Genomic DNA, 22928 nt, shown 5'->3' with positions numbered 1-22928 from the left:
GAATGAAAAATTTCTTTAGTGTCTCACACTTACCAGAAGAAAAATCATGAAGAATATTTTACTTTCATTTCCTAGTGTGCAAAGAGATGGACGACAGCATTGCCTCAATATATTATTTTGGCTGTGCCTGAGAAATCATTTCATCAAGATCTGTGAAAGCCTTCAAACCTCAAAGCAAAACAGCAACAGAGCTTGGACTGTCATGGAAGTACATCACCCTACCACCCTTGTCTGGGGTGGAATTTGCACTTCCCTCCACCACTTAATCCTTACTTCTGTTAGCCTTACCTCAGCTGTACTTGCAGACGCCATGTGTAAGCACAGCTAATTTTCCAGGTCACACTGGACAGCAAGTCACAATAGGACACAGAGAGCACCCTTTTCTCCTGCATCACGCCAGGCACGTACTAGCTGACTATCTTCACCAGGGACAGTGTCTTTAACAGTTCTACATTTAGAAGTAATTACAACAGCAAGCATAAGTACTCATGAACCTAATCTTCTGCAATACTACCAACTATTTGTTCCCTTGACAAATGGGAGCATAGTAAACAGAACTAAAATACATGATCAAAATTACTAACGATTTTAGGAAGTCTACTGTTTCATTCCTCCAACTCAACAAAAAAATAACAGAAGGAAAAAGCATCATATTTGCAACGTCAACCTGAATAGAAACTCAAACTCGACTTGCAGCAACATGGGAAAAGATAACTAGGCAAGAAGTGCGCACACACTGAAATGCAGCATGAATTCTGCAGTTTCTGTTAGCTGTAACTGCTGAAACCCAACAGACATGGTTTTTTAGGTCTCCAAGGCTTCTACTTGTTTTCTTCTTTGCCAGCACTGCAACCTTACTATTCTTTCAAACCCTTGATAATGCGGAGAGGAAAATCCTTCTCCTTACATATTAATGTTATAAAGTGCTTATTTTAATTCTAAATAAAACTTGGTTTCTAGAACGTCACCCAAACTCTAATCGTTCTTGTTTCAATTAAATGAAACATCCTGACCAACTAACCCTACCAATAAAAAGCAACTGCTCTTCTGCATCTTTCACAACACAGAAACCCTACTAATATCTAAAATCTAATATCCAAACAAATAATATTGCCAAGAAACTTGTTCCAGTATTAGGGAATTTCTGAAAGTATATTTTGCTTCACACTCAGCCTTGTATAAGCAGAATCATAACAAGAAGTGTGGCTTTACAGGTGGAAGACTATTAATACAAGCTCACCAGAGCAGCAGTTGTGTTTGTGTAGCACCTCACCAGCACAGTCCTCGGCATGAGCTGGGAGACTCTGGGCATCCCTCCAAAATCAACACACACACACACGCGTGTGCGCGCACACACAGAAACAAATTAAAATACTTGTGGTTGAAAGGTGGCATATAAAAAAGCGAATAAAAAGGTATTACACATGACCTGATCTACTACTAAAATTCTCTATTTTCTATTCTGCTCATATCAGCTTATTAAAAAATAGAAAGAATAATCAGAAAGATCAGATACTCACATTCCTATTGCAATGCTATCTAGACTGCATAAGCTATCCTGAACTTAACTTTGCTTAGCAATGTCCACATATGGGCCTTAAAAATCCCAAACCTGCTTGATCTTCCACAGAAAGCAGTAAATCATGCTTATCAATTAAAGAAATTCACTATGAGAAGCACCTGCAGTGTTACCCATGATTTTACAACCCAGTCTTTCTGAGTGACTTGCATGGATTTTTCTTTTAGCTACATCAAGAGCTCTTCCGTAGAGAGCTATTCCCTAAGAGTATTTGATGCATTTTTATGAAGTCTAAAACAGTTCTGAAAGCATACAAAGGTAGTTCTTGCAAAAGGAACTGGTGTGTTCTTTTTGAAGGAACCACAGAGATCGCTAAAAGTGAAATGAATGCACAGAAGTGCTGCCCAGCTCGACACAACTGTGTTCTACGCTCCTCGCAGGGGCATAACCTCTGCAGCTTTTGCTACTTCTAATGCTAATCAGATGTTATCAAATATTCTGATACCTACCCAAAACCATCGCACACAGCTTTAATGTTTTCCACATGCAGCAGAGACTTCATGTGTTTAACAACTCGAACTATTTCCTATTAAGTGAACGTCAAGAATTGAATGCAACGTTCTGTTGAACATTCTCCTGACCTATAAATGGTTCATTTTTCCTGTTGTATCCAGCCAGGCTGCCCCTTTTATTCCCAGCAACACAAATTGAGTTTTATCAGCCTGAAAGAATCTTTCTTCTAAATGAAGCCCAGCACTGTAATAACTTGAAAGGCATCTTTAGGCAGCGTAGTAAAAATGTTTGATTTGTAATTGCCTGCTGAACTCTTGCACAGTCTGTTGCCATATGGTACCCTCCCTTCGGCTGGCAAACAATCTTCCCTTGTTCGGGACTCCTCGGCCTCCCTACCCCCTCCCTTTCTGGAGGGTATGGATAGGAAATCCGAAGGAGGAGTTTCTTCTGCTTTCCGTGTGTTGGCGGTGACATCATAGGTGGGCTGAACGGCTACGTCTGGTGTGTGTTTGTTTAAAAAAAACTGTCCAAATGTGATGTATATGGAATCTGGGTCAGCTGTAGCTGGTTAGTGCACTTCTGCATGTGAGAGTAAAACACTGCAGTTTCAAAGAGGCATTGCTTTCTTTTTTTTTCTGGAATAAAACATACTGGAACTTTTTTTCCCCCGTTATTATTTTTAAATGATTTAAATAGCTCAGTCATCGCATGGAGAAACCCAATTCCTCAGTACAGCTTGGATCTAACAGAGAAAGACAAAAGCAGTTTTCAACTCCAACTGCAGATTAACAATCCACAACATCGGGTAACGCAGAGAGACAACGCAACTTGGCCTCTGGATTCTCCATCTACCACAGAAGCAAAACAGCTGCAAGATTTTTTTCCCCCCCTTGGTAAGTTTTAATGTTATTCTTTCTCGCAAGTCTAATTTTGAGCTATTTGTGAATTGTACATGCATCTACCATCCACATACAATTGTGAACAAACAGATCTCTCAGCCTGAGAACGGTTTGACAGCTAAAATATAAAACTCACTTTTGTGGCATTTGGTAGACTTTGGAAACTTGGAAAGAATTAAAAAGCACTCTGCCTAACTCATTCCAGTTGGAAGTTTCAGTTGCTTAGCTGTAAATCTTCTGTAAATTTTATGTTCTATAAAGTTACAGAAAATCAGTGCTACTAGATTCTTTGTTAAGCATGTAATTTAGATATTGTGAACATATTAACATGAAATTCAGATCCCCTGAGAAAGCAAAAGCCAAAGTTTCTATCGACTTCGGGGAAGCTCTGTTTTGCCCAGCATTAATGCACAGACCTAGCATTACTAGAAAATGGACACCTCAATAAAAGTACTGTAAAATAACAAGTAAACCAGTGCACATCTCTAAGTAGCAATAATGCGTACCTTTTCAACTAAAGTTTTACTTCTACTACTCAGAAGTAACAAAATTAGTCTGAGTTGTACAATCAACCAAGAAACTTGAGTCATACAGTGCTTCAGAAAATAATTAAGCCTGCAGCACAAACAATTATGGAACTGAAAATCCAAAGAAATTGCTGTAATGGACACTAACCCCTTCCTTTAAAGGTTTGTGGAATGAGAGAGAAGTTAACTGTAACTTAATTTAGCAGTAATTAGTTTCCAAATAGTTTCAGAAAAATGAAATGCAACATGCAAGGCAACAGTGGAAAATAAGTGGAAAATAGGGGGTTTTGTTACAGTTCTATGGGGGTGGTGGGAGAGGGGGAAAGACGCAGTTTCAAAGTCAATGATTAAAAAAAGAACGCTTTTACAAACCCAAGATGAAGGTACGGAAAAAAAAAAAAACAGAAAACTTGTTAAACCAATTTTTACACTTTTTGCCTTTCTTCATACCGACTTTGCAATGAGAGTACAGTAAATAATCCAGGACAATGGGAAAGCATTTAAGTTACGTGTTCATATTAAACTCTCAGCAATGTCTGGCACAATAGGAGAGAACGAGGGGGGTGACTCTAAAAGAAGAGACAAAGTGTTATGGAAAAAGTTAAAATTTAGGAGCTATGGAATGAAAAAGTCTGAAGCAGTCTTGACAAACAGAAAGATGGATCCTTTCCAAGTTCTTGAGCCCTTTTTCTTACTACCCTTTTGTGCTTCTTACACATTAAAAGGGAACAACCTAAGTAACGACAACAAAAACATTTGAAATCTACATTATGTGCTTTGGACGCCAGTCTCCATTCATTCATTATTCCCCAAGCTTTTGATTTACATTGCTTCGAACAATTCCTAAATCTTTTCCAAATGAAAACAGCTGAGTCAATAACTTTAAAGCAATAAAATGGCAACATGCAAGATTTTAACTCCTTCTCCTTTGCTGTCTTCCAACTTTAGAGTTGAAATTTTGAAATGCTTCGTTTTGAACAAATAATGGACTGCTAATATTATGGTGTTGCCACTAGAATGCTCCCATATATGATGGAAAAATACGCCATGTAAACTTTGGCCAATAACTACATGGCTATTATCAGGTTTTAATAGTTTTTTTTATTTTTTTATTGTTTTATTGGGCTCAACTGGTTGTTCATAACATGCTCTATTAGTCTGGTCCTTGCAATTTATACAGCGATGAATGAAGCACAAGTTCCTACAGCAAACATTGCTAGATGATTGATGCCTTCCATGTCTGTTCCACAGAGAACCCTGGAGGCCCCATATAACACATCTGCAAACACAAAATGCACCAGTCTATTGTACCCGCTTTTTTAAATGCTCTAAACAAACATTACTGGTGCAAACAAATGTAAAGGAATCCTCACATAAAAAAACTTCACCAAAAAGCTGGAAATGTTATGATATTGTACTGTGTTTTCAGAGTATCTTGTAGGACAAGGTTTACAAACCTCTTCTGCAGAGCATTTCTAAGAATCTATCGTTTGTAGAATGACACATTGGCAGCAACTGCTTCAAAACCACCTGAATATTTTTAGATGGCCTTTTCTAAAAGGGATCAGATTCCAGTTCATCTAACAGTAGAATTCTGCAAATCAATGTGTTATATATCTGACAAACAAAACCCACGAATGTATTGTTCCTGGGTTCCAGTCAACACAGTCGAAAGCAATCCCGTTATTCCACCAAAGGCAGAGTGACTTACCGGAGAAGCATTTGTTTATGCAGGGGAAATTAATTTACAAAAATACAGATACATCAGAAATCCATGTGAACGCTTCTTCTGTAGTGTTCTCCCCACAGCAATGCAACTTGCAATGCTATGAACCCACTTCTAAACTAAAACCACACGAAGGCTGTGCTTATTTGCGTGGATATAAATAGCTCTAATTATTTTAGCTGCTTAGATAATGCTTAACATAAAACAAAGTACGCGTAACATCAATAGTAGAGCTCCCCGATAAACTGCTGTCATGTTCACAGGACCTTCCTTTTCACCATTATCACTTACTTTCTCAAAAACAAATCAAAAACAACTGGCTGTTTTTCTTCCTGTTGTATGTGATGATAAATAGAGGCTTATGAAAAAGGGCACGTGTGGTATTTATCATCTGACCATATCCTTTTGACAAATCTTCTGGATAAAGATACGTACAGCACCATGCTGTCCATACAAAGGGAAGTCTACGTTCACATTTACCTGCAATACTTCCCTTACATTCAGTCATAACAACCTACATTGCCCAAGGAGAAGTGGTCTTCATCAGCTCTGAAAGAACAGATTTTCTAATTTGTGCTGTGGGTCTCCAAATTTTATTTCCTGTTGGACATGAAATTCAAAGCAGTTCAACAGAGAACAAATTGTTTGCTGTGGAGATAGTTTTTTAAAAGAAGTCAAATATATATTAGCTTTCACACTTCCCCATTCCTGCAACTCTAATATTTATAAGCAATACAATATTTTTAGCTAACACAGCCCACGTTCTTGTAATTTCTCAGTAAAAATTAAAAATAGTAGCTACTACGTTACTTTGCTCTATTAAATTGGAATCTTGTTCCTTTTAGCACTTTTTCAAGTAATAAAAACTAATTTTGGAAATAAGACTTTCATTTATAGGGATCAATCTAGAAAAGAAACAGCATTAAACTTGAAATGGTATTGAAACCCTATCCACAACTTTGAACATTTCCAACAACATGATTATGAAGCCTGCATTGCTCTGAGTAGTTCTACATGTTCTTCTGCAGATGCAATAGAAAAACATCAGCACACCAGAACACAGGCAATGCCACTTCAGAAATCTGACACAAGACTGCTCAGCACAGAAACATGACAAAGTGACAGTATATTCTAACTTCAAAAACATGACAGCTCATACAGATTTATATAATACGTTTTAAAGTGATAGCATCTGTAATCACCATCTCTCTTGCTTATTTTTCAAGGTTTGTATTCAGGTATTTCAACAATACCCCTCACCACAAGCAACTCTAGACTTGCAGGAAGCCTTTAAGACTCTGAGCCTCAACTACTTTATCTCCTAGCAGTTAGGACACAACCTAAGAATCTAAACTGGGAACCTGTGACATAACGCAGCTAATTAAAGAAAACCCTCCAACTACTTCCCAACTCTAATATTTGTCATTTTAAAGTCTTACATATTAGGCCATCATTTGGGGATATTCTGGATAAGCAGTTTATATTTTTTTAAGCTGCCTGCCCAGAACATCAGGAAATTTCTGAAACAGTATTTTCATTTCCTTCTAAGATGATTAAAACTCCAGGTAAATATCTTACACAGAACCAATTCTTGTATATCAAGTTCAGCATTACGCTGCTCAAACACCCCAAGCAACACCTTAAAACATGTCATTTTTTTTTTCAACACCAAGATTTCCATGGAAGCATGCATGTTACCTATCAAGTAAGTTGTCAGAAGCTGCTCATCTCTGCTTATCTGAATGAGTCAGTTTAATTCAAGATGCTTGAATTACTTACAAGTTTTAAGGCATAACATTGTGCAGCTGTTGCATTTGGTTATGCTACATTCGGTGATTTCATTGATTTTATGGCCTGACAGCACAGATATTGACAAAAGTTCTAATTTTATCCAATACTTACTCAAAATGAACATAATGCTTAAAAGATACGTGGAAAGCAAACTGCTACAGCATACCTGGTCAGCCGGGGGGCTGCACTGCAAAACGTTTGTTTATTTTTTAAATATTCACTTCAGTTTTAATGTGTTTCAGGGGAAAAATATATTGCTTCCTCCCCTCCACCCCCCAGCCACTGATTATTTTAGTAACCGTATAGGGTCTTAAAAAAAAAACCTGCCAGGGTCTGAACTGTTATTCACCTTTTAGGGCTATGAAGTAGCCACTATATATTGTGAAAAGAAGAAATAGTAGAATACTGGTACTACAGTTTCATTCTTAATGTGCCATGAAGTCACCTTTCCTGCTACTGAACTTAAAATATTGAAAAATAACTTAAGGGACTTTGCAGAAGTGTCAAACTTTGGACAATTAGTTCAGCTCATCGTTCTCAAGTTAACCACCACACACAGACTTATTGCCCGCGTTTTTACCACGATTCATGAGAAAATTTAACCTAATGAACTTCCAACTCTGAGCACTGCCTAAGCGATTAATATTTTGAAGTCTGAAATTACTAAAGAAAAATACACAGCTAGCCCCAGAGAAAAGCAATATTTTTTTTTTTTAATAGAAAGTATACCTTCAGCGGAAAACAAGTAACGAACCTTTTAACCAAATTCTATTTCTGAAAAGAAAGTAACAGTCCATATACCCAAACACTTATTGCTACATATTAAGAGTGAAATATATAGAGACAAATATTTAAATATAAATATTCTCAAGCTTTTATGTATTCCTTCCATTTATTGTAAAGCAAGAAATTATTTTCAAAGTGTTAAATGCAAATATTTTCTTCTCCTCTACAGCAGAGCTTGGAATACAACTGTCAACAAAATAAAATTTATTTTCAGGCAACAATAAATCATTTGCTAAAGAAACCTAGAAATAATTCCTGATTGCACATAGAATCTTTTGAAATTTGCATCCACTGCTCTTAACGGAGGCTTGATAGATTTACTCTGAACAGATGTCACTTGCAGCAATAATATTACAGCCAGCACCAGAACGCAGAGAAGTGACCTGGCATCAAAGCCATCTTACCATTTGTAAAGCTGAAGGCCAAGGAAGCAGTACTCATCTGCTTTTCCATCAGGGTAACTGCTTCAGGATTGCAAATGCACTTAAACTTGAATTTGGCAGGAACAACATGAAAATTGCTAGCTTTCTCTGGGTTTATTTTATTCTTCTATGCAACCACACAAAGGCCACTGTACCAGGCCTTGTACAACTGCTAACATTAGACTGCAAAGGATAGCCAGATCAGCAGCTGCGATCAGAGGGAAGAGCGATCTACTTGACAAGCCAAATTAAACACGTAATGGGAGCTGTTTCCCCCCCGCCAGTTTTTGTGCTACCTTTGTTAATCATCTCAAATATTTGAAATCAAAGTGAAAAATGACTCTCAAACTATTTCTGTGTTTTTACCATTGCATTTCAGTTCCTTACACTGAGTTAAAAGAAATACATTATTTTCTTAGCACATGAATGAAACACTTCAGTGTGGTATTCAGACTGATAAAACACCCAACACTTCAGTGCTATTAGGATAAATACATTCTCCAATATACGAAAGCAGTGTGACAACAATTAAAAAATAGCTAAGTAGGGATACACAAGTGCAGTTCAAACCACGCTACTGGCTTTCCTTACGATTTTGAAGTTACTCGAATATGTAATTTTCATCGACATTAAAGACAACTATGTTTAGCTCATACTCTACCTAACATTAATGCTCAAAAGTAGTGTTATAGCAGGGCACACGTGTGTATTTTACATATATTTTTCAAGTCTACCACGTTTATGTGTACATAAACTTGAAAAACGTGCATATACATATGTATAAAATACTTGAAAGTATATGCCTACAGGTATATACCTGAACCTAACAAAAGCATAGAAAAACTTGTATAATCCAAAGTCCAAAATTTATGTATATAAAAGTTTTTGGAAAATAATCACTGCCTCCCTACTTCCCTCTTCTGACAATATTCTGCAAGCACCATGTATGGCCTATAAGCTTGTGCTTTATTTGCAGGGAGTAGAAACTAACCTAATGTAATCTAACTTGAAGATTTCAAATGCTTGTCTACATGCACATAAGCATGGCAAAACTCAGTTTAGGCAACTGAAGCACTACACCTGCTTCTTCAATTACAGCTGCCTTCATTACAGCTCTAATTATTTTACCTTCCATATGTTCAACAGTCTTCTGAAGGTCATCATACCTACTTCAGAATGAAGATATTTAAATGGACTTTGGGTGTGTTGTTGTTCCTACTGCTTTCTATCGGGCGCTGTACTGAACAATCAACGCTCAATAAGACATCCCAACGGAGGCATCCTCGTTCAGCAGACAGTGGAGAGGAAGGAAAGAAATGTGGTTACACCTTCTTGGTCCCTGAACAGAAGATCACAGGGCCAATTTGTGTGAATACTAACGAACCAGGTACTGGTAACAGAAAAGATGAAGTCACAAGAATGGACATAGAGAACTTGAAGGATGTGCTGTCCAAGCAAAAGCGGGAGATTGACATCTTGCAGTTGGTGGTGGATGTGGATGGAAACATCGTGAATGAAGTAAAGTTACTGAGGAAGGAAAGCCGTAATATGAACTCTCGGGTCACTCAACTCTATATGCAACTCTTGCATGAGATAATTCGAAAGCGTGATAACTCTCTTGAACTTTCCCAACTGGAAAACAAAGTCCTTAATGTTACAACAGAAATGTTGAAGATGGCAACAAAATACAAGGAGCTTGAAGTAAAATACGCAGCACTGACCGATCTTGTAAATAATCAGTCTGTGATTATCTCCCTCCTGGAAGAGCAGTGCTTGAGAATCTTCTCGCGGCAGGACACCCACGGGTCTCCACCGCTTGTCCAGGTGGTGCCCCAGCACATCCCCAACAGTCAGCCATACACCCCCGTTCTTCTGGGAGGTAACGAGATACAGCGAGACCCGGGTTACCCTAGAGACAGAGATGTAAGACCACCGCCTGATCCAGCTACTTCCCCTACAAAGAGTCCTTTCAGAGTACCACCGCTGGCTTTAATTAACGAAGGTGAGTTACCTATTGTTTATCTAACCTGAGATTTCTCTGCTTCAGAAGGAAACTGTCCTGACTATAGAACTGGAATGAAAAATTAAAGGTACCTGGTACAGCTAGTCCTTCCTCCCGATTGTGATTTTAAGCTATAGCTGCAGAAGACAAATTTGTTGAAATAGCTGATATTCAGAAATTCAATCTGAAGAATTAAGCCTTTGAGTCACAAAGTCTTGGGGCTTGCGTCTCCAGCTGCGTTGAAATGAAAAATTCATTCAGACGGAATGAAAATTCATTTTTAGCATATGCTTTCTAGTATTTACCACTCTCTTTGAAGATTCCTACTAGTTACATGTAACAGTAACTAGAAACAGTGAATGTCAGAAAAGATAATTAATCTTAAGTAGACAAAATTTTAGCAGTTGTCCTGTATAGTTACACATATACATTTGCCAGAAGTTACTCCCTCTTAGAAGAATTTTACTCCTTAAATTCTGAACTGCTTTAAAATGAGCATGTAAATCCACCAGCACAGTGGTGCAATGACTCTGGCTGAAATACTCCAGAGATAAGTCTGAAAGGATAATTGAATGAAGGCTAGGTCTAATTAGATGCATTCAACTTCGAAAATTTAAAATGAGTAACTACATTCCCAGCAATCTGATGTCAAGTTAAATTAATACCATAAATATTATGAAAATACATTAAGGGGCTGTATCACATCTTCATACGTTACATTCTTTAGGCCATTACACAAATTCATTTATCACTAGAAACAAAACTAGTGACAGGAAAATTAACTACTGCTGAGATGTCCTGAATTCTGGCACAACTCTTACTTTAAGACTTACTTTAACTTCGTAAGAAGTACAAGAAAAAAAAGATTCACAAAAACAAGCTACGTTGTTCTCAGACATCCATACCAGCTCTTGTTCTTGACTTCTGTTAACTTGCACAGCAAAAGGGTTGTTTCCCCTCTCTCCTCCCCCCTTTTAAATTGCCTTTAGTCACAGTTGGAAATTCAGCTTGGTTCCTAAGATGAAGGCAAACATTTATTTGCGACTGTTCCACAACATTACAAACAACTAGCTGCTGCTGAGTTGTAGAGAACAACTATTTTTATTCAGGGTCTGCAAAACGTTCAGGCACAATCCCAACTAAAATGCCAGATGTCACGAGAATTTAAGTCACACATCATGACACAAAGGAAACAGCTAATATAAAAGCATTAATGTCCGGTCAGACAGCAAAAGCATAATTCTAAAAAAAGTGATTTCCTGCTTTCCAGAAAGCCTATGTTTCAAAGTTTTCTTTGTTTTTTAATGCATGTGTTTCTCTCTCATTATACGCCTGATGTACATATAAAAATGAAGCGATAGCACTAAATATTTTCTCTAAACCATCTGCCAGTGTTTTCACTAACCCCTTTACCCCTACCAAGTTTGAACCCATTTTTGCAAGGGAACACAAAAGGAATCTTAGGAAGCTTATTACAAGCTATTCAATTTTTTTTTACTTAATATTTGTCTTGAGTTTGAAGTTTAAGTGCTTCTTGCAGTATCTTGGGGAAAATGGGGGTTGAGAGTCGCTCCAGCTGGTAGACCAATCACCGAAACCAAATTGCAACACAATGCCTAGTTATTATCACTCTTGTTTGAAATGAAGGTAAGCATATTTAATGATGTACAGAAGCAAAATTCCCTATGCTACAGAAAAATGAAATTTACAGTTAAAAGATCATGACTGTTTATAATGTATTAAGACGTCCAAAAAGACCAATAAAAACTAAACAGTCCCATCTAGAAACAGGACTGTCAAAGACATGGTTATGACAGAATAAGCAACCAGACCAAAAATCAGGAGCTTTTTCCAACTGTATTTGAAGAAGTCGTAGTAAACAAATACTTACACACACAAGACTTTTACAGAAAGGTCAGTGCGCGTTTTAAATTGTTGGTAGGGATCAAAATGAAAAATATCCGGCGGAACAGAAGAATGATCTAATTTTCTGAACAGTTTAATTTACATTAAGATTGCTCTAGAAATTGAGGAAAAACGTTCCTGTGAATTACAGTTGCCACAGTTATCTAAATCCTTGCAGTAAGAGCCATCTCCCCCAGGTTTTACTGCCACAGTGTAAAAAAAAATATAAACAGCTACAAAAATTCTACACACACAACCCACTCTACTGCTAATGTATCTCAGATAACAATGCAACTTGTTTTTAAGCAGAGGTCCAGTGGTGGTTTTTTTTGGAGGGTGGGGGAGGATTTATTCTATACTACTGACTAAAATCCTCCCTGTGAAGCTTACACAAGCATGGTTTCTGTTACCTGTTCAAGATAACACCTGCCATCCTTAAAATAGGATTCAGCCACTATTTTACCAAGATTCCAACTAAAAGGATTTCATTGCTTTCCCTCTCTACCATTTAATTTAAAACTGAATATGATGCGTACTAAATCATAAGTCTAAAACTTGATTTTAGAAGTAAATTATTTAACAGGTCATCTTCTCAGATTATTTATAAACTTACAACTAGTTAAAAACTATAACCAAAAAGCAGCTTAGTGTACACAGACTGTTACAGAAGATATGCATCAAGTATCTATTCCTTACACAGGTAATACATTTTCAAACTGAATTTATAAAGGCAATAACACTTTAAACAGTTATGGCTTTTTACATCAGCCAGAGCGCCTCTACCCACACCAACACCGTGGCAAATCTTTCACTCTTTCACAAATCTTAGCATTTCCACTGAACAAGAAATGGATCTGTTCTAATATCAGGAATTTAAAATAATTAGATGTAATAAAATTTACTTTTCAAAAATGTTTTAAGACTATACACCAAAAGTTATGGGATTTGTTGGATTTCCTAATACTAAAAGCAGAAGTTTGTCATCTCTACTGCAACATTAACTTCCGATAAGCCCACAGACAAATCTAAGTATCAAAAACCAGATAAATTAAATCCTGCGACCTTAATGCCAGCTAAATTTCAAGAACTTGGACTAGTACAATTTTGTCTGCCTTAAAAGCTACTTAATATCACTCCAAACACCTGCTCAGTTCTCTCATGCAGAAGTATGCCCTCAATACCTCCTCTAGAGGAAATCACAGGAAATAATACTTAGCAGATCTAATTGAGCTATTTTCAATGTTTAATTAAAATTATTAAAAACCTACTTCTCTGTTCACACTTCTTCTAATGCAATAATTGGTGGGCAATAATACTTCTAGAATGACCTCCATGTTCAGTTGAACAGATCCCAAATTTACTTTAGGTAATCAAGGGCAGGAAATGAGGTTAACTTAGCCCAGGAAGCCCACTGTACAAACGTTGCAATGTACAGAATCTACACGGACATTTTAATCGTGAGCAAGAAAAAAAAGCATGAGTATATCAAAGCTACATTATTTCTTTCCCAAGCGATTATTGCAAGCACTGTAAGAATGACAAAAACATCAAATGTTGACAGCACAGTATGCAGCAGTACTTCCAACTATGGCACAATGTCTGTAGCATGCTTGCTAGCATGGCTGCAACCAGAAGCTGCAAGAAGTCACCTTCATTACAAAAACGTTTTGCATGCTAATTAATATGAAATGTTCTATGGATTTCCTGCTAATTACAAACTTATGCACCTAGCAACTACTACCTTAAAATTACTTTTTTAAAAAGTGATTTTCAATTTGCTTTTGTCATGGAAAATTAATCTGCAGTGAAGGTCACTTCCACTCAACCTCTACTTTTAATTAAAAAATAACCTCAACAACAATCTTTTATGCTTCTTTGCACATTAGTTTCTTCTGTGAATGATGAGGGTTTTCTACGAACTTCCAAGCAGATTTGAGAAACTGAGCCTTAAAAAAAAAAAGGAAAGCAGTAGGTAATTTCTTTTTCAGATTAACTGAATTTGAATTTTCAAATACATTGAAGGCATCCGACACTTACTAGCCATCAGAACATATCCTGCTTTTCATTACTAAATAGCTTGTCTCTGATCAACTCAACTGACATAGTGATACACAACAGACAGTTTTCTAAAAAAAAAAAAAAAAAGCACATGAAAATACTACCTAAAACTGAAAAACTGAAAGGCAAACTACACAAAGCAATGATTTTGAAGACTTTAGAAGTATTTAAGCTGCTGGTTTCTTACTACTACTATGGTCCAAAATAGAGCTTTCAAGCAGCACTGTCACCTGCATGTTTCTTTAGAATCATAACCCTGAAAACACGTATGTGGGCCCTGTTAGCTGCTCAAAAGCCCTTTGCCACCACTTGCATATTTTCTTCTTCAGTATCCATTTGCATATTTCCCACATGGACAGAATTTGAAACTTGCACAGACTCCTACCTACCATTAGCAGGCTGCTCCTGGAACCAGGTAAGTATATAAAGGTTAGAGTGATGCAGTATAAGAACACTCTATCCCTAAATTCCACATCTGTAGACTCTGGGAGTAAGTATTTCTTACAGAAACTGTATCTACCACTGTGTGTTCAAGTGTGGGGGGCTTTGTTTTGGTTTGGGTGTTTTGTGTCTAGTTTTCTTGATTTTCAGCTTTGACCAATTTCAAATGGGTGCCCAAAGGCAATGAAATAAACTGTCATTTAACTTCTGTCTAAATGGTAAAGGAGAAAACAGTTAATAAAAATGATAATTTCTGCACTTCTTCAACATCACGAATAAGAGAACAAATCTTTGACACAAACAGATAAAAATCAGGTGCTGATAACTGAAGTGTATTATCTGTTTAGCAGTGATATTATTAAAGATATATATACGCATAGGATATTTATATATATATATATGTATGTATCACACACACACACAGAGTAACTTTTTACACTGTTTTTCACAGTAGTTTTACCTTAATTGAATTATTGACTTTCCATTATTTCTAAGTCTTTCACTAAAATATCAAATATCCTTGAACAACATGCACACCATAGCCAAGCTCGTATGCTTACTGTACTTCTTTTCAAAAAGGTCCATTCAAAGACTGCCAACAAGCCAAGGAAGCTGGGTATTCCAACAGCGGGATTTATATGATCAAGCCTGAAAACAGTAATGAACCGATGCAGCTATGGTGTGAGAACAGCTTGGACCCTGGAGGATGGGCAGTTATTCAGAAGAGGACAGATGGCTCTGTCAACTTTTTCAGGAACTGGGACAGTTACAAGGTAAACTCAAATTCTGAAAATCAGCAGCTTCATTTTGGTGTGACAGTGACTACACTATCTACCACTATCAAGAAGGTGCTAATATTTCCAACACAATTCTTCATTCCAAATGTTTCTACTGAATGATATACTGAAGTGTTGGAAATAGCTAGTTGCTTAAGTTAGAAAGGAAATTAATCATCCAGAAGGGTCATTCCTCAAAGAGGGATATATTTCAGTAGGAACATTCCCTTACACTGAAAGCATTACTTAACTTTGTATTGACTGACTTACAGTCTGAAAGAGCCTGCATTTGTAACGCACAACAACAATGGTTGAGAGACATGCTACCCTAGACAGTGACTGGGAAGTTATTTATTACAAGGACCTAACTAAACACATGCTTTCTATTAACACACAGAGAACTACAATAAATACTGAAAAAGCTTAACCGTCTCCCCTATGAGTAAGCAATCTCAGCCAGTGGAATTATTCATTTAGGCACACTAATAGATTTGTGGGATCATGGCCTCAACTTGAAACTATTCCTAGCAATGAATTTAAACTAAAAGAGTTTTAAACTAAAAGAGGGTATATTTAGACCAGATATAAGGAGGAAATTCTTTACTGTGAGGGTGATGAGGCACTGGCCCAGGCTGCCCAGAGGAGCTGTGGCCGCCCCATCCCTGGCAGTGCCCAAGGCCAGGCTGGATGGGGCTGGGGGCAGCCTGGGCTGGTGGGAGGTGTCCCTGCCCACGGCAGGGGGCTGGAAATGGGTGAGTTTGAAGGTCCCTTCCAACCCTAACCATGCTGTGATTAAGGGAATCGACCTACACCTTTAAGATTACATTAGATAACTCCTGAACGTGTAAGGGTTGGTATGAGGGAAACACGTTACCATGATATTATGCACTAACAAGCATAATACCTAGGACAAAAACCAAATGTTGCTTTGGAGTAACTACATGCTAGACAGGAAATATGAACATCTTTTTATAATACTGTCTTAACTTCATTCATACAGTACAGTTTTTCCCTGTGACACTGTGCTCACTTTAAATTGAGCTGCAATTCTAATGTGTTAATATTGAAGAGAGAACTAAGCCACGTTTAACTCAATGAATATTCTGAAGATATCATATATGCAAAGAAAATGACAAGATTACTATGAGGATTTTCATTTTCTGCATTGCATTTGTAGAATTTTATCATTCAAATCTTAATTATTCCTCTGTAACAGTTATTCAATGTCTTTACTTCTTAGAACAGTGGTGAGTGTCGTCCCCACCCCAATATGCCATAGGGTAGTTATGGCATGTCTTATGAAGTAACTGAAAACATTTTGAACATAATACAATGAAAGTTTATTAAGTCTGTAACTGGTGCGTAATAGCAGGCCAACCTTGACTAAACTTGCTCCCAGGTGATTTCTCACTTAAGCACCTGGTCCAACCTTTACTTAAACACCCCCAGGGATGGTGACTCCACCACCTCCCTGGGCAACCCATTCCAATGCCTGACTGCTCTTTCTGAGAAGAAATGTCTCCTCATTTCCAACCTGAACCTCCCCTGGCACAACTTGAGGCCATTCCCTCTGGTCCTATCACTAGTTACCTGTGAGAAGAGGCCGACCCCCAGCTCCCCACAACTTCCTTCCTTTCAGGTAGGTGCAGAGAGCAATAAGGTCTCCCCTGAGCCTCCTCTTCTCCAGACCAAACACCCCCAGTTCCCTCAGCCGCCCCTCACAGGACTTGTGTTCCAGGCCCTTCACCAGCTTCGTAGCCCTTCTCTGGACACGCTCCAGGGCCTCAATGTCTTTCTTATACTGAGGGGCCCAAAGCTGAACACAGCACTCGAGGTGCAGCCTCACCAGAGCAGAGTACAGGGGGACGATCACCTCCCTGGCTCTGCTGGCTGCACTATTCCTGATACAAGCCAGGACACTGGTGGCCTTCTTGGTCACCTGGGCACACTGCCGTCTTAAGTTCAGACAAGCATCGACCAACACCCCCAGATCCTTTTCCTCTGCACAGCTTTACAGCCACTCTACCCCAAGCCTGTAGGAGACAGGCACCGCTTTCATTTTAGACAGTGGTATGATCCTACATCAACTTAAGCTGCTTGTAGAACTGCAGCTTGAGGTAGAGGCCTAGAACATTTCTTTACTGGAGAGAGACTTCCCCAGAAAGTGATTCCAAGCAGCATATCCTATATAATCAGTGACCTGAGAAGGAGGATAGGAAGCCATCAGAACCTAGGAAGCCTAACAGGTAGCTGTGATGGGGGAATGTACCTACCTTCACTACAACTCCAAACACTAACACCACTGGTTCGCTCAGGGATAAGAGACAACAGGCACGAAGTATCACTTCACAGATACCAAACTGGTAATCTGTGATTTCAAAGGAAATTTGTCTTTAGATTTCATTTCTAGTAAGCCTAACAGAGAGTACAGATGAAGTACGTGATAACATTGACACTAAAAACCAATGCTAGCTGCGTAGAAAGGCAACAAAAATTTTGTTACCTGAGAAATTGAAATTGTTGATCCATGATCATCTTTTCCAACCTAGAAACATACCCCATTACAATTCATTGTTCATACATTTTTATAAATCCCTTAACTTAGCCAAAAATATGTTTTTTCAGCTCCTGTTCTCTCACCCTTTATCTTGAGAAGAGGAGATCAGAGAGAAACAGACAATCTTGCTACCTTTGCTGATTCTGGTACTACCTCATATTGCTGTAGCAGTCCAATTGAATCAGTGGCTAAAGACAGCAAAATAAAGCATTTAAACGTATGCTTCAAGCAGTCATTCTGAAACTTAAATGGTTACAGTACCCCAGTTCCATTGGTTTATACTACTCCTGCTGAAAAAAGTTTTGATGACCAAGATAAACTAAGCAAATATCACCTTCTGATCTTCTGTACAGAAAGGATTTGGAAACATTGATGGAGAATACTGGCTGGGACTAGAAAACATTTACATGCTTACCAATCAGGATAACTACAGACTACTGATAGAATTAGAGGACTGGAGCAATAAGAAAGTCTATGCAGAATACAGCAGTTTCCGCTTGGAGCCCGAAAATGAGTTCTACAGGCTACGCTTAGGAACATACCAAGGAAACGCAGGCGATTCCATGATATGGCACAACGGAAAGCAGTTTACAACACTGGACAGAGACAGGGATATGTATTCAGGTAAGGACACTGGTATGTACTTGAAATACAAAAACAGTAATCCCATTAGTGGTATCACCTTTAAAGAAGGAATTAATACAGATAAAGTACTCAAATTCTGACAGAGCAATTCTACTAAAAGATGCTTTAAATAGGTGGAGACAAGAAATTGCATTGACAGGCTCCCACTCAAGCCACTGCACGGTTCAGAAATTCAAATTCTATTATCTTCACTGCAGACACACTTGAGCAAGCTTTACAGTTAGCTCAATGACAACCCTGTCATTTACCTGTGATTCTTTGCAGTCAGAGTACCTTCCCAGGTGATCTCTCAGTGAGTAGTGAGGGGCCACTGAACAATAACTCCCATGAACAAAAGCTTCTGAACAGCACAGAAAGATCTGCAACTGGGTACAGGCTTAGTCATGTACCAGTACATGAGAAATGGACAGACGACTTCATTTCATTCTCCTTACTGAAGAACAGTTCTTTTTGGTTCTTTTCTACTCTCTCTACCTTCCCCTTAAAGCCTTAGTGGTAAAAGAAAAGTTGCAGAGTGTAATAATTCATCTGCACTGAGTAATTATTTTTCGCTTTTTCCTCAACTGTCAATAACCATAAAACTAGACAAACATTGCAAGCTCTTAAAGAAACCTCTAAGGGTAAATGCACCAGTTACAAGCAGCTTTGTGGAACTGTGGACCTGAGTGCTCCTTGGGACTGCATCAAGTCACATTACTTCCACTGAAGTATTTCTAAACAGCACATAACCTGAATGCTTTAAATGCTAGCTCATAGAGAAGCACTACTGGTGTTCTGAAGAGAGTTGGTCTCCTTAGTTTTCAGCTGCCTTGTTAAGTACTGTGTTAATAATCCTCCCTCTAAGCAACAGGTGTTAAAACAGAACACGTAATTTAGGTAGAAGCATCAACTGATAGGACCACAACATAACACAAAGTTCCAAAAAGTCCCCGCTAAGAATTAGTAAGAACATGAAAGCGTTTGCTGATCTTTAGCATTTCTCCTCTTTGAACGCTGACATTTACTGATTTCTCTCTGTTCCACAGGAAACTGCGCTCATTTCCACAAAGGCGGCTGGTGGTACAATGCGTGCGCACATTCGAATCTCAATGGTGTCTGGTACAGAGGTGGCCACTACAGGAGCAAGTATCAGGATGGGATATTTTGGGCTGAGTACCGGGGAGGTTCCTACTCCTTGAAAGCAGTTCAGATGATGATCAGACCTATAGACTGAGGAGGAAAATCCCACAGTGCTCAAGCAATCAAGTATAAACTTCGCAGTGCTTGAGTTCCAGAAAAATAAAATATTACTTTTAAATCATTATTTTGCACAATCTGCCCCTGCAAAATGCAGGCCTATGATTTTCCTGTCTTTTTCCCAAGTTGTGTTCCCCATCCCACCTCCCCTGTTTTTTCCCCCCCACAGAAACCTCTTCTACTGTAAATGACAGTGTTTTTTAAACATACATTCACAAAAGCAAATGTTCACATTTGCAAAGCGTATTTATCTTTTTTTTCAAGTCCAACATACTTTATGCAAACAGTCATTAAGGCTGGTAAAAAAAATCCAGAAAAATGACAAGGTATAAGCTTTTTCAGTTAAAAAGCTTATGCTTTTTCAGGTCAGCTCAACCCTTAAATGTAAATATGTGAAATGACATTGTCTTGCTTTAATGTGAAAATTGATTAGTTATTTAACAATTTATTTAAAAACGTTGGTATTACTTTCAATGAAAATCTGACTTCACATTACTGTTTAAGATTTACTCCAAGAAGCTACCCAAAAATTGAAGACATTCTAGCTTCCCAGCTGAGGGAGATTTTTCAACCAATAATTATTTCAAAATGAAGTGGTTAATTAAACATAAAATATAAAAATTCTTAATGGTGTAGAGAATTCCTTAAGACCTGCATATCCTGCCTTCCGTAGAACACCTACACAAAGTGTTCCTCATGTAAGAAAAAGAAATGAATTGTATGAAGAGATTGACAACCTCAAGACAACCAAATTGATTTTTTTTTTTTTTTAACTTTCCCCTTTCATATTCAAACATCCTACTTAAAAAAAAATCTCTTGATACTTTGAACTTAAATGGCAAAATGAAAAGTCCTGATAATAAAATCATGGCTTAACACTTGGAGACCCCTTTCCTGCTCCAGTTCGGAGTGATGGGGTCTGAACAGATGTCCACACGCAGTAGTTTACGGGACCACATCTCTGCATTTTAACAAGTTTTCCTCCAACACAGCTTTCTGCTGACATAGATGAGGAATTAGCTCAGTGTATTCTCCCTGCCACCCCCAAACTTGGACTGCTCTTACAACATATTTCCCTTCCTCTCTGTAGGTACTACTATGATATTCTCTATATTCATTTTTTTGCCTTCTGGATATCTATTTCCACTGGGATTAATATGTAATTTTCCCAATTTTTAAGAAATGCCATAAAAGATACTTCCAAAATCTGAAACAAAATGTTCACTTTAGGTACTAGAGTCTATACACTAAGAAGGATGTTTTTAGTCTCAAAGCGATTTAATAACCGTAATTAGCTATACAGTTTATCTAATTTAATCTGACACCACACAAAATTCATACGATGTTCTGAATTGTAACCAATGCATTTGTTTGGCACTTCATATGTTCCTTCAGGATCTTAAAGAACTTTGTCCCTGTTTAACCTAAGAAATGCTAAAAGAAGAATCTAATATTGTCGTTATGCTTAAATTAATACCTAATGTCGTTGCTTTAATTGATTGATACCAACAGCTACGAAAAACATTACTTGCAATTCAAAGGAGAGAAAACATTTTGGTTTCAAAACACATTCTCTAGATAAAGCTTCACTGATCATTATATGGCTGGGTTGTAGTTAGACTTTTGGTCAAAGCTAATGAGTTTCAACAATATTTAAGTGAGGGTTGGGGAAGGGGAAAAAAAGACGATCAGTCCCAACATATTTCATTCCCAAATCACAAGAATTATAACTGACACAAATGTTTAAGATTACAATTCTGATATTGGTCTTCACATAAGGAGTACATTTGTTACAAATGTTGTACAGTGTTCTATAAAATTCTTTTTAATCGCAAATGCTTGAAATTCAGACTATCTGTAGTCTCTTCTTTTTTCTATGATAGCTGGTTAGAAAAGCAGTTCAGGTAAACCTAAAAACTGAAAATGCCCTTTGAAATGAAATGGTCTTTAATGAACACTTTTGTCAGCCCCAGTTGCTTCAACCTACAGATTGGGTCTCCTTGGAAGAGATCTTACTTTACCACAATAATCTATTGCCTGCTACAAAAATAGTATTTGTTTATTCAGAACAGTCAGTGAAAGGTGTATTTTGCAGCCACCCCCCCAAGTGAAATTAGCTGGCAATCAGCCTTTAAATTCTATCTTATATATTAGACATCTGAAATAGTCTCCCTTGATTTAAAGCTACAGAATGAAGTTAACTAAACATTACTATAAACATACCTAGAAAATTCTGACTGCATAAATGCTGTGCTCTTAGAGGAAAGAATTCACGTTAAGTTGCCAGTTTGTGATTATGAGAAGGGAGAGTGTGACACCTCATACTGCATAATACTTTACTACTTTCAGATACCTGCAATTCTATCAGTTCTTAACGTTTGGTTCGAATCTTCTAAAGCAGGGTAAGCAACTCAGAAAACTTCATATTTTATTTCACATTTTTCTGAAAAGTTTTTCAGAAGAGGCTGTAGCATCCCTCAAGTTTCTTGCACTGGACATTCAGAAGCCATCTGTCCCTGCAGGACAGAGCTTTCACCATTCTTGTACTCTCAGTCCAAATATAACCAAACAGACCTTGAAAAAGTTTAACCTGTACTAAAGCCTGAAACAGTTTGCAAAAATATCTCCAAAGTCTATTTGCAAGCATTATCACTGAGCTGAATATTCAGCAGATGGATACTTCAATAACCTACCTGTTTTTTCCATTTCTGGATATAGTTCCTGAAAGACAGCTGTAAGGAAATATTTCACAGGGTAATACTGCTTAGTTCAATAAAAATCTTACTTCTCAAGAGACGGCTCAATTGTTTCATTGTGCAACCTCAGATTTGTCAGAATTCCACCATAAGACTCCTTTTGAGAAAGTGTTTTCATTCTGAGGCAAAACACAACATCCTCCACATAGTTCCCATTTGTTTGGCTACTTTAGTGGGCCAGGTGATGCAACAGTGATGACCTACCCCAGAGCAGGTAATGACTTCGTGCTGCACACTTTTATTGCCATCGCACACCTAACATCGCTCTCCTATTTAAGTGAGCGAGCCTGTACCGATGTGCTGCTCTTTGCCTGCACTTCTAGAACTTGGAAATCAAGTCACTTTTCTCATTGCTGCAAGGAACTGAAA

The 22928-nt window shown here is 37.8% G+C and overlaps 2 protein-coding genes across 8 annotated transcripts in view; one reads left to right on the top strand and one right to left on the bottom strand.

Moving 5' to 3' along the window:
* The window catches only part of RALGPS2 (Ral GEF with PH domain and SH3 binding motif 2), a 144452-nt gene that overhangs the window by 36116 nt on the left and 85408 nt on the right, over positions 1-22928 (bottom strand). The window lies entirely within an intron of this gene.
* On the top strand, positions 16-22595 carry ANGPTL1 (angiopoietin like 1). Its single transcript, XM_080603511.1, has 5 exons — positions 16-2925; positions 9330-10185; positions 15169-15362; positions 18276-18546; positions 19593-22595. The coding sequence occupies exons 2-5, from the start codon at positions 9360-9362 to the stop codon at positions 19778-19780; spliced, it is 1479 nt and encodes a 492-aa protein (XP_080459637.1). The 5' UTR covers positions 16-2925; positions 9330-9359; the 3' UTR covers positions 19781-22595.

This window comes from Anser brachyrhynchus, assembly GCF_964034855.1.
Source record: "Anser brachyrhynchus genome assembly, chromosome: 8".
NCBI lineage: Eukaryota > Metazoa > Chordata > Aves > Anseriformes > Anatidae > Anser > Anser brachyrhynchus.
This window is presented reverse-complemented; position numbering and strand designations above follow the sequence as displayed.

What these genes read in the sequence shown, in the direction of transcription:
- ANGPTL1 (XM_080603511.1), top strand. Translation starts at nt 9,360, where the DNA reads ATGAAGATATTTAAATGGACTTTGGGTGTGTTGTTGTTCCTACTGCTT. An exon ending in GGAACTGGGACAGTTACAAG is followed by an intron (nt 15,363 to 18,275) that starts GTAAACTCAAAT and finishes TCTTCTGTACAG; the next exon opens with AAAGGATTTGGAAACATTGA. An exon ending in AGACAGGGATATGTATTCAG is followed by an intron (nt 18,547 to 19,592) that starts GTAAGGACACTG and finishes TCTGTTCCACAG; the next exon opens with GAAACTGCGCTCATTTCCAC.